We start from the raw sequence: 12,316 nt of genomic DNA on the forward strand, positions 1-12,316 counted from the left end.
CCTTGTATTTTTTTTTTTTTTTTTTGGCGGGAGGTGTTTTTTAGCTACTCCCAAGAAGACAGATTAGGGGGTGCATCCAGCCTTTTGACAAAAGCCCCTCTTGGGAAAAGCAACTTCCCCATATTTCTCCTTGGGGGGGGGTCCTCGCTCTTCGTAGGTAGGTGACCTGGGGGAGGATTCTCAGTCTTATTTTGGGGGGTGAGGTTTGTTTTTTGGCCAGGGAGGGGAGAGGAAGTTGTTCCCCCACTTTCTTCTCACCCCTCTTTCCGAGTAAAACGGGGAGCCATCTCTTCCGGGAGAGAAATAGAAGATTCTTAGGGCTTTGGCAGGGGGTGGAAGGGGACGCCCCCTACCCTTTATTGAGTGCGAAATGGGATCCCCCACGCCCTTCTCTAGCGATGATAATGGGGCCAGCCCCGCGCCTTTCTGGGCGAGGTGGGGGCCCGTTTCCCCCGCTCGAGCTGGAGGCTTTGGGGTGCAGGGTTCGCTCTTACCCATTCCTGGTGGGGAAGGGGAGAAGTGGCTGGATAGTGGGTTTGAAAATGGAAGGTGGGTTTCAGCCGGCAGGAAAGCGAGTCTTGGAGGGAGTGGGGGTGGGGAGGGAAAGAGAATGCGCTGGACAGATGGCTTCCCGGACGCAGCTCGGTCTCCGAGCCGCGCAGACCCTCTCTTAGATCGGTGTCTCAGCCAGGGCTTCCTTGCCAGGCTCCACGGCCCCTTCTCCCCACTCCCACCTCTCCTTTTTCCCTTTCTCCTTCACAGACCATACTTTGCCTTTTAAAAGAAATGCCACCCACATTCAGAGACACAAGTGCAGCAGTTTGGTGAGCTTTTACAAAAAAATTTTTTTTCTGTTTTGTTCTAATTAAATGTATCGTCCTGGGAATCGCAGCCCTTCGCAGCCCGACTCCAGTTCAAGGAAATAAACAGATTAGCAAAGGTCTGTTGGCTAAGCCCATGTTGGGCTTCCGGGGCCCCCTCTCCAGGGGCAGGTGCATTACTCAAAGGTGCTTACACGCTTTATTCGACCTCTAAGGAGTTCTCTTATGTCAGAAGTGTATGTCTTACAATGGGTTGGGATGGTAAGTAGCCTCTTTTATTGAGTAATTCAATTATCTCCCTCTTTTTGTCCCTTTCCTGCCTGCCTTCTCACCTTTAGACCAAAGTGATGCTTGAGAGAATGAATTTATATGTTCAAATCAGGATTCTAACCCTGTTGAGCCCTTTTAGACTTGCACATCCTTTCAATGTTTAATTTTTAAAAATTGACGTACACAGTTTTCTCAAAAAAAAAAAAAAAGTATTACTGTAACATGACAAAAATCTATGTTAAGTTTTCAGACCCTTGGCATCTCTCTTTCCATATCAGCCCATTGTTTTGTCTCCAGCCTTCATCCTTGAGGAAAGTGGATACTTCAAGTCCATGTGTAGGAGACAAGCTTACTGAATTTGGTTTATGATATTTGAATTCAAGTTAAAGTCTCCCCCCCCTCAAAAAAAAAAAAAAAAGATTGTGGTTCAAGTAGATCCAATTTCCTTGTTTTACTCCAATGTCTCTTACGGTGATGGACGTTTAAATTGAGCAAGTCATTTGTAAAGTACTGTTTAAGCACAAAATCTGTAAACTGTGTCAAGCCCCAGTCTCTGCCTGTCTCCACTGCTCTTTGTTCAGAAAGCACATGTCTGACCGTGAAAAGTTGATGCAAACGTGTTACACGCCCAGTCATGTTGGAGAGAACACCTCCAGCCCCCAGTTCCCCATCCTACACTTACAAGGAAAAAAACAACAAAAATGACTTGCAGAACCAAACACTGTACTTCTGATGTGTTTTACAAGCATAAGTTTTTCTGTTAAAAGACAAAACACGTTGAAGTTCCATCTTCCCTTGGCCCACTTTGGTCCCTGACATTTTGCTAGAGAAATCTTTCTAACACACAGCCTATCACCTAATCCCCTCCAAGAGACTCAGTTTCCTTTTTTTCATTCTTAGGAGAAACAGTGTTCACTCATATTTAGTTGAGGAAACACGTAAACTGCATTTTGCAGGCCACTTGTTTTGTTCTTCCTGGTAATATGTTGCCAACTTAACCCCCGTGCAGTGGTGGTCTTAGGTGTATAAAGTCAGTTATGGGAGGAAGAAGACTCTAAATGTACAGTGTCCTGAAAAAACGTCTGAAGCACGAATTGAACACACTATCCAGTGCACTGTGTCAGCCAAAAGGAAATTGCTCGAAGTTTCCCATGCTTTGTAAAGTTCCTCCTGCAGGGGCTAAGAAAAGAAACTGGATATTAACTGAGGACCCAAGTTTTAGAATTACTAAATTATGGAATAATGCTTACTTAGATTTACTTTTATAAGGAAATAAGAATTTCATTTGTAAGTGAAAGTTTTAGCAGTCATTAGCTGAATTTGAAAAACATTTAAAAAGCTCTCAGACATATCACAATGATTTATTGTTTTGTTTTTTTCCCCCCCTCAAAGGAATCTCATTCATCCAGTCCAAGAAGCCCCAGTTATTAAGTCAAACTGCATTTTGGTAATCCTTGTTTTTGAAATGTCACAGTACTACCTGTTTTTTTTTTTTTTTAAACTCCCCCAAACTGATGTACCAGTATTAGTGAAAATGATGAAATTAATGGATGTTGCAAAAGAAAAAGAAGGGTGTCACTCAGAATCCCTGATTTAACAGCAATTCTTAAACATTTGTAACTTTGAATTCTTTTGTTTTCTCTGGGTGAGAGATTTAATTTGAAAGCAAATCAAAATCCCAGTGGAAACAAACTAATTTGTGATCATGAAAATATGGAGATTCTGTACCTCAAACCCCTTTTTTATTCCTTTCCAGTTTGCTTTTCCAAAGAAAAGGATTCCCCAGAAGGGCTTTCCAATTCCCAGTCTGTCCTCTCTTCCTGTAGGGTTTCGATTTGCTCTGAAGGTTTAAATTTTTGATTCTTGACAAGCCAGAATTTTCTTTACATAGAGCTAGTTATTTTAGAAAGCCACTATTGTGGTTTTGCCTTAGTCAGGAAGGCTGATCCCAAAGGAAAGTTGTTTTGCACCTGTGACTTTCCTGGAGTGCGTCACGTGTCAGAGGTGAACATTTGACTCTTGAGTGTTTATTTTCTTGCAGTTGAACATATAACAATTTCATGTTGGCCCTCGTTAGCAATTCTTCACTTGATAATGCCTCTACCTCTGCTCCTTAGGATCTAAGATCTCTTACCTACCCTGATGGGAAAGAATAGCTGTCTCAGGGTTGCTTGAAGTTGTTCACTTTTGTAATATTTTTTGTGGCTATTGAGTCCTTAGAAACATCTCTCCATGTAGGCCAGATCCAGTTACAATAATACTTCTATGGCTAAAATTGCTTAATGATACTGTTTCCAAGTCTCTGGATAGCTTTAAGTCAAACCTTATTCAGACAACCTAATTTTGGTCCCTTTGGATGCTATCTTCTAGTGCCATAGCAACTGGTTCTGACCTGCTTTTGGGAGTTTGAGTGACAGCAAGAGAGAATTGAAATAGTCTGGTTGAGCAAGGCATTTAACCTGTAGCTTGGCAGCATAGCTGTTGATGCAATAGGAGAAAAAGGGAAGGTTCCAGAGCTTTCTGGCAATTGGTATTTATTAAGCCAACCTAAGGACCTGTAGCAGCAGTCTGCTCATTGGTGGAGTGAATTCTGTCTGAATGAATGGTTTGAGGCCAGTTTCATAATTAAAACCTAATAGAATGGAAAAGCTGCCAGTTTGAGTGGCACATAAAGTTCACTGGGATGAGTTAAGATAAAAATGAGATTGTTGGGTCTGGGGTTATAGCTCACTGGCAGAACATTTGCCTCGCACGTGTGGGGCACTGGGTTCCATCCTCAGCACCACATAAAAATAAATAAAATAAAGATATTGTGCCCCCCCCCCCCCAATGAGATTGTTCCAGGGGAATCAGACTTTGTGAACTCGGCTTTCCAAATTTCTTGGCCTAGTCTTCGCTATGGAGTGTTTTTGCTTTTGGTAGTAATATAGATGAAGTCTTGATGACATTGTGCAGAGCTTATTTTGTTTTTAGTAGTGATGTGGGATGAGGTGGGCAGTTTTAAAATAGGTTACTGGTACATCACCATCTGGGGTGATTCTTTTTTTTTAATACCTTTAATTAATTAATTAATTTTTTAATGTGGTGCTGAAGATCAAACCCAGGGCCTCGCACATGCTAGGCGAACACTCTACCGCTGAGCCACAAACCAGCCACATGGGGTGATTCTTAATCAGTTGGCAAAAATGAAGACCTGGCTTATTGGTTTTTTTTTTTTTTTTAAGCAGAAACAGGATATTTATTAGGAGTGTGATTTATTTCTCTGGCCGAAAATGCTCTGAATAGAGGGTCTGTCTTGTAATTTTTTGCCATGTTGCATCTGGGTGAATCAGTGACTCAGCGCCCTGTTTTCAAGCAAGTGGTGACATCTTTTTGAACATTGGAGGTGGTGACAGGATGTGAAGGAAGAATGTGGTCTTTGGAGTCAGATAAAACCATTCAGGCCTGGTCCCTCCCCGGCAGTGTGCCATGGGCCCTGAGCATAATGCTCACTTCTCAGGGTCATTGTGGTCAAATGGATACTGCTAGACACCCACACAATACCCACATTCAGTGACTCCCTCCTAGGGGGAAATTCTAAATAGAACTTTTACAGTCTGGTGTGTAAACAGAAGTAAGACTAACATCTGTGTTTCTGAAGAAAGTCAGTTTATCTTTCACCTTGCAGGGTTCCTGTCACTTATTTAGTTGCAAGTTGATGATTGGGGTTGAAAGAAAGTGGAAGCCATTTTAAGGCATTTCTTCTTAGGTGTGTCTTGAGCCAGTGCTCACCGTATCATTAGTGTTCATGTTTTGCGACTGGAATCTGAGTCAGTGTTGTACCCTGGTAGGCCTCTGAGATCTGGGAAGCCAGGGACCTAGAACCTGGCACCACTGGTAACTAGTCCTGTCACCTTAGGCCAAGCCTTTACCCTTACAGAGTCTCTGAGAGCAAGGTCTGTCCTAAATCCAGGATCCTGCAATCCCTGTGGAATTTGGCCAAGTCAGCCAAGGTTTTGTTCTTTTAGCATCCAGCTTGTCCTGTGCTTTTCTTAAATGTTTTGGAGTGTGCCAAGGATCCCTTTCCTGAGAATTTCATGGAGAGCTGGGCTAAGATTGTTCCTCCCTTTACCAGGCCTCCAGTTTCTTTCTTCTCTGTCTGTCGTACCTTCTGCAGTTTCTGGCATTCATGAAGGGTACTGTAGCTCCTGCTGCTGCAGCTCCTGCAGCCTGCTAATCCCCAACTGCAAAGTAGGTGTCTTGAAAATTAATAAGGTTAGGCTCAGTGGCCAGCTCACAGGCAGATTCCTCAGGAGACCCCTTGGCTTAACAGTTAGCTAAGTACCTGGCTTCCTTGTTCCAGTCGTGCCAGATTGGATAGCATTTCCTCCTCAGCCATCAAGCTTGATGCAGCAGGGCCCCTTCCACATGGGGTTGACCCTCTGCTGGTGGAGAGTGATGGGCAGCTGGAAAATGGGCTTTGACTCCTACATTATTAAGCTCCTAAGTCAATTTCCTTTATCTTCCCAAAGGGGCAACAGTAGCACTTCCACCTGTGCATTGTTGATGGGAAGGTCAAAGGCTGTCCGCTAGAGTCCTGCTGACTGCTTCTTGTATTAGCTCATTTAACCTCAGCATTAACTGAAAAGTTAACATCCCTTGTTCTGGGTACACGGAGTTAGTATGCTAGAGGCACCACTGGAATCTGGCAGCCTGTACCCTGACTCCACCGCTGTACTCACTCTGCTGTCCTAGACCTGCAGGGTAAGTCATCATTGGGATATGAAGTCCATTTATTGATTTGTCTCTGCATTTGAAAAACAAAGCAACTGAAGAGGATGGAAAAAGCAGAATGTAGTTAGTAGTTTTCTGAAACTTGAGAGGAATGTAGAGGAGGAGACTTGAGTCAGGGTCAGAAAGTTTGAAGCCACTGCATTTAGGATACTGGTAGGTGTTACCCACAGCCGTTTTTGTAGGTGAAGTTTGTGGTCACACAACTATACTCATTTGTGTCTTCAGTGGCAGATGGCAGAGTTGAGTAGTTGGGACAAAGACCACCCTATAGCTTGCATCGCTAACTGTTTACTCGTCAGTCCTTGAAAGTTTTCAGGCCCCTGCCCTTGTGTGGTGGGCATGGTGGCTGGTGTTCCTACACAGCAGCTGGCATCATTATTCTTTGGTGGGAGGGAATGGAAGGAATGAATACAGGTATTCCATTTAGAGTGGGCCCCAGAGGATGGGGGTGTGCTACACTCTCCTGTCCCCCAGTCTGCAGCAGCTCTATCATCCCTGTTTCCTGCTCATCCTGGCGAATGTAGAGGCACAAGCCCTGGCTTTGAACTCCTAAATGAAAGGGATTTTCATTCATTAGAAGTAACTGGAGACTTCTTGAGGCCCAGAGTGGATGGAGATCACTGCTAACACATCCCTGCTATGGCCTGACCCAAGGGAGCTGGGCCCAGACATTAGTGTCACTTGGCTGAATGACCATTGCAGGTGGCTTGGATTATTGCCCTCCTCATTTTCCTAACAGACACCAGGGCTTAGGTTTCCTTGGGATTCCAGGCAGGCCCTGCTGCAGCACGGGACAGGAGCAGTCACAGTAACCGAAGCCAATATGCAACACAAGAGGGCTGTGTTCCTGGGAGCGCCACATTTGTCTTGATCCACACACCATCACACTCGGGCCAATTTGGAAGCCCTTGAAACACAGGGAGAATGAGTTTGTGACTAAAGACATAATGACTCCATCAGAGTTTTAAGTGGTTAGGTTGCTGAAGGAGGTTCCTGGGAAATTTTCTATCCTTTGTGTTAAAGGAACTGACAAAAAGGGTGTGAATGGCCGCCACGGAGGCCTCATGCGCCTGGACTACTGCGAGTGCCAGCCCAGGCTAGGTACCCCCGCCCCTGCTGAGTCCTTGGAAACCCAGGTACTGAGATGTTGCCCACAAGGAACCCACAGGTGACTGGAAGTTAATAATTGTATTTTGCAGCTCTTAATGAGAAATTCTTTTTTTGTAATATTTAGTTTTTGGTTGTAGTTGGACACAATACCTTTATTTTATTTCTTTATGTGTGCTGAGGATTGAACCCAGGGTCTCGCATGTGCTAGGTGAGTGCTCTACTGTTCAGCTACTGGCCCAGCCCTCATGAGAAGTGGTGTCTAAATAAGAAATTTCATGATTCCTTGGCCAAGAACTCTTTTTAGAGGAAGACAGCAAAACTTTGTCTTGGTTGAATGTATGTCGAATGGAACCAGATGAATTCCCCTAAAAAGTTATAAACAAGGTCAAGCCTTCGTCCCCAAGTTAAATAATTTGACTTTACTCTCCGGAGTATAAAAAGTGGGCTGCTTGCATGTGACCCAGCGCCTGTGCGACTTTAAGCCATCTAAAATTGGGTTGGTGTGAAAGGTGGTTAGAAAACTTTCCTTTACTACTAAGAAGCAAATTCTGGAAGTTCATCTGCCAGGAGGAACTTGGATCTGAGAGTCACGCTGGTGAACAAGAGCATTTTCAGAGGTTGGGCCAGTGAAGAACAGCTAGTTGGGGAAGGAAATGGCAACTGTGTTTTGGCAGACAAGGCCGCTCTAGCAGGCTGGGTTTCTTGGTTGGACTGTTCTACATGGACTGTCCACTTGCGAGGATTGTGTGCTTGGTTGACCTCAGTGTGGCTGCTGTACATTTGAGGGTGAGGTGTTCCATTTCCCATTACAGGACTTCGGAACCTCCCTCCCTTGGATTTGCATTGCTTTCTGTCTTGGGATGAGTCCTATTTGTTTTTTCACTAAGATTGTTTAGATCTTCCTGTCCTCTTAGCTCCTGAACTATTCAAGTGTTCTCAGATTTTTGAATGCCACCATTCCCTTCGTTCAATATTGGAGGGACTGTATTGGCCTCATGTGTTTGCATTTCTAAACATTTAACATAAGCTAGGGTTATACCCATTGCTTTATTTATGTGGGCTCATGGGATTCTCCCCAGACCCCATCCTGGAGGCTCCATTGTTGCCTTGGGATGCAGAGTGTTTAAGAAGGGCTGGGGTTCTGACTCAGTGGTAGAGCACTTGCCTAGCATGTGTGAGGCACTGGGTTCGGTTCTCAGCACCACATATAAATAAGTAAAATAAAGGTCCGTCAACAACTAATAAAAACATTAAAAGAAAGAAACTTGCACCCCGAGCATGGTAGCATACTCCTGGTGGCTACTCCTATAATCCCAGCAACTCAGGAGGCTGAGATAGGAGGATTTCAGATTCCAGGCCAGCCTCAGCAATTTAGCAAAGCCCTAAGCAACTTAGTGAGACTCTGTCCTACAAGATTAGGAAGAAAAAAAAAAAAAAAGAGGACTGGGGTTGTAGCTCAGCAGCCCTGGGCTCAATCCCCAATACCAGGGAGGGAAAAAAAGAAACTTGCTCCTTTGGGCACAGTGGTGCACACCTGTAATCCCAGCAGCTCAGGAGGCTAAGACAGGAGGATTGCAAGTTCAAATCTAGCCTCAGCAAAAAGTGAGGCGTAAACAACTCAGTGAGACCCTGTCTCTAAATAAAATACAAAAAATAAGACTGGGGATGCGGCTTAGTGGTTGAGTGCCCCCGAATTCAATCCCTGGTCCCCCTCCAGAAAAAAAAAAAAAAAACTTGCTTCACAATGTCTTAGTGCCTCATTCTGCCATTTCTTGGAATATGGATTTAGTCTGTTTTCTGTTCATATGTTCTTATTTTCTGTTATAAATTTTAGAGTGAGTTTTGTCAGTTGGCCTTTTTAAAATAAATTATTCTTTTACAGATAATTTCTGTTTAGAGCTGGGCATTGTTGCCAGTGATGGTGTTGCATGCCTGTAATCCCAGTGACTTGGGGGCCAACCTCAGCAAAAGCAAGGCACCAAGCAACTTAGTGAGACTCTGTCTCTAAATAAAATACAAAAAATAGGGCTAGGGATATGGCTCAGTAGTTTAGTGCCCCTGAGTTCAATCCCTGGTACAGGAAAAAAAAAAGACAGCACTGGGGTCAAATCCTTGTTCTAATCCTGCTGCTTCCTGCTGTGATCCTATGGACAGATTTTTTTCCATCTGAGTCTTTTTGCTGGTCCTTTAAATGGGATGAAGTACTGCCTCGTGGGTTTGCTGATGTTTGCAGTCAGAGGAATACAAGCATGGTGCTGTAGAATATTAGCATTGACTTCTACCTGCTGCTTTGGGACTTCACAGCTCCCCTCAGGTACTCAGGCAGGCTTGGGAGTTCAGGAAAGCTGGGCAGATGGGGTGTGGTCTTGGTGAGTGACATGGAGATCCCACACCCTACACTTTGGTTCTTTGCTGGGAAATTAACATTGTCTTTCCCTCACAGTCTTCTCACATTGCTGAGGTGGTCCCACTCTAAGCTTTATTCATTCATTAAAAAAATATATATTATTTTAGTTGTGGATAGACACAGTGCCTTTATTTAAAATAACTTATCTATTTTTATGTGGTGCTGAGGATTGAAACCACTGCCTCATAAATGCTAGGCAAGCGCTCTGCCACTGAACCATAACCCCAGCCCCTAAGCTTTATTTTTTATTATGTATTTTCTGGTACCAGGGACTAAACACAGGGGTGCTGTACCACTGAGCTGTATCCCCAACCCTTTCAGGGTCTCACTAAGTTGCTGAGGGTCTCACTGAATTGCTGAGGCTGGCTTCAAACTTGAGATTCTCTTACCTCAGCCCCTCAAGTCACTGGGATTACAGGTGTATGCCACTGCACCTGGCCTACTTTGAGCTTTAACTTTTTTGGTACCAGGGCTTGTACCCAGGGGTGCTTAACCACTGAGCACATCCCCAGCCCTTTTTAAATATTTTATTTAGAGACAGGGTCTCACTAAGTTACTTAGGGTCTTATTAAATTGCTGAGGCTGGCTTTGAACTTGCAATCCTCCTGCCTCAGCCTCCTGAGCCATTGGGATTACAGGCATGAGCCACTGCACCTAGCTTTAACTTTTTATCATGAAAATTTTTACCACACAAGTAAAGAAAAAATGGTATAATAAGCCACCATATACTCACCACCCAGTTTCAATAATTATCTGTATTTTGCCAATTTTGGCTTATTCCATTATCTTGTCCCCCCATATCTGGTGCCATATTATGGGCAGGTTTCCATGGAAATGTTGTGACATCACAGAGCAGGTTATGACTACACTTAAGAATTCTGAAGAGGGGAAGGGAAAGCGCCCATTTGCTCTTGGTTTCTGATTGATGAACTAGGTAGTAAGGACACTGAAAAACACGTGCAAGACCCAGAGGTTTATTTCAAGAATTTTTTGGTTCTGAAACACCCTCAGTTTCCCCGCGGGGCTGCTCTACCACTTCCTAAATCAGGGAAGGTCGTGGGCGCAGCCCCTGAGCCAGTCTTCTCATGGAAAGGCCTGTGCCTTCGCTCTAGTGAGCGGCCGTCTGCAGGGTCAGGTTGCGATCCTCGGCTCCTGCACTTAGGCTGGTCGTTAAACATTTGAAGAGGTGGAGCCTCCTTGTAATTTTTGTGATTTTGTCCCTAGTTAATGGGTCATTCAGAGCCTACCCAGGCAATTTGTTGAGAGTCTGGGCAGTTAATGGTCATAACCCTGACCTTCACATTAACCTAGCCGCCTCATGATCTTCAGGTAACAGCCACTGTTCCCATGAGCTTCCATCTTTCTGTGTTTGCCTCTTTTCTCCCTTGTAACCCAGGTAGAGCCGCAGGCCCCTGGCCCCTCCCAGCTTCTTCCAACCCTGTTGTTGCCATGTTGCAAGCTTTCTTCTCACAGGGGCCTTTGTCCCTTCTTCCTGGGTCTCAGCTCTCCCGTGTCGTGTCTTCTTGGGTAGTCACTGGGTTGCCTTCCAGTACTACATAGATTAGAGCTAAGGAAGGGGAGATGTTGATTTTTTTTCAGTTTGACCAGCAGGATTGGTTGGGAGAGAATGGTTGGGCACAGTTGGGCCAAGTGAGTGGGAGCTTGTTGGCTAGCAGGTAGCAGTGTCCCCTCAGAAAGGTGATGTGTGCTTCCCGGGCAGCATTCCAGCCATTGTAGGGTTGTCTACGTGAGGCATGCTGATTGTAACTGGGTTGCTTTTTTTTTTTTTTTTTTTTTTTTGATGCTGAGGATTGAACCCAGAAATGCTTAACCACTGGCCATATCTCCAGCCCCTTTTTTTATTTTTTATTTTGAGACAGGGTCTCTCTAAGTTGCTTGGGGCCTTGCTAAGTTGCTGAGGCTGACTTTGAACTTGAGATCCTCAGCCTCCTGGGCCGTTGGGATTATAGGTGTACACCATCTCGCCTGGTTCTGACTGGTTCTTAAAACCAGTAAGTAACTAATATTTAACTTGTGTGTCTGCCCCATGACCAGGGCTTTATCCATATTATCTCATTTAGCCTTCACAGCCCTTGAGGTAGGTACTGCTGTTATCCCGTTCTTCAGACTAGAAAACCAAGGGTTGGGTCACATAGCAGGAGCACATGTTAGGGTAGAGGCCAAACTGGTGGAGCTTCTTGGGTCTGTAGGAAGAAACATGTGTGTCCCTTCCACCAGCCTGCTGTGGAAATGAGATCTCATTTCCAAGTACTGTTTTTGCCAAGTCTGTGGTATGTGATGAACCCTGCATGCTTCCGGGCCCTGTGGAGTTGGCTCAGTTGGTATTGGCCAGGCCAGGCGTCTAGATCTATTTTTTGACCCAAGAGGAGGAGCAGCCAGCTCTCAAAATGGAAACTTGGATGCCATGGAAGCTTTGTCCAGGAAGTTGGAGGCAGAGCTACCTCTTGGCCTCTTTTTATTTCTTCCTGGGGGCCAGTTCCAAGAGTTTCCCAGTGCAACTAATTTCTTGTCCCTGATGGCTCTGACAGTGGAGCCAGCTGTGGCCGTGTAGGGGCATTGCCAGTCTGGGCTGTGGGAATGAAGCGGTCTCTGTGCAGGCCGCCACTGCAGGCTTTCTCCCGTGTGCTTGTCTCAAGAGGGTTTGGCAGGTCTAGATTGAAATGATTAGCGCAGTGGGGCTTCTCCCACTTTTCTTGGGGGATTATGTCACAGTCTATTAAGCGTGCTCCCTTGGTATTTAATCCCACTCTGACATGGATTTTGCTGGCAGCCTGTTAAGTGGCACTGCTTAAACCTGGTTGCTGTTTTGTGAAGGCTGCCTTTGTGCAGTGGTGTGGATGGCCCTCAGGATTTCCCCAGCTCTCCCAGTGGGCTTGATTTCTTTTCTTTCTTTCTTTTTTTTTTTTTTTTTTTT

General features: G+C 44.9%; 1 protein-coding gene across 1 annotated transcript in view; it reads left to right on the plus strand.

Moving 5' to 3' along the window:
* The window catches only part of Zc3h4 (zinc finger CCCH-type containing 4), a 47,472-nt gene that overhangs the window by 14,286 nt on the left and 20,870 nt on the right, over nt 1-12,316 (plus strand). Inside the window, 1 exon segment of the mRNA XM_015496992.2 lies at nt 6,888-6,965. Coding sequence (XP_015352478.1) covers nt 6,888-6,965 — 78 coding nt within the window.

Source organism: Marmota marmota, unplaced genomic scaffold, assembly GCF_001458135.2.
Source record: "Marmota marmota marmota unplaced genomic scaffold, marMar, whole genome shotgun sequence".
Lineage (NCBI taxonomy): Eukaryota > Metazoa > Chordata > Mammalia > Rodentia > Sciuridae > Marmota > Marmota marmota.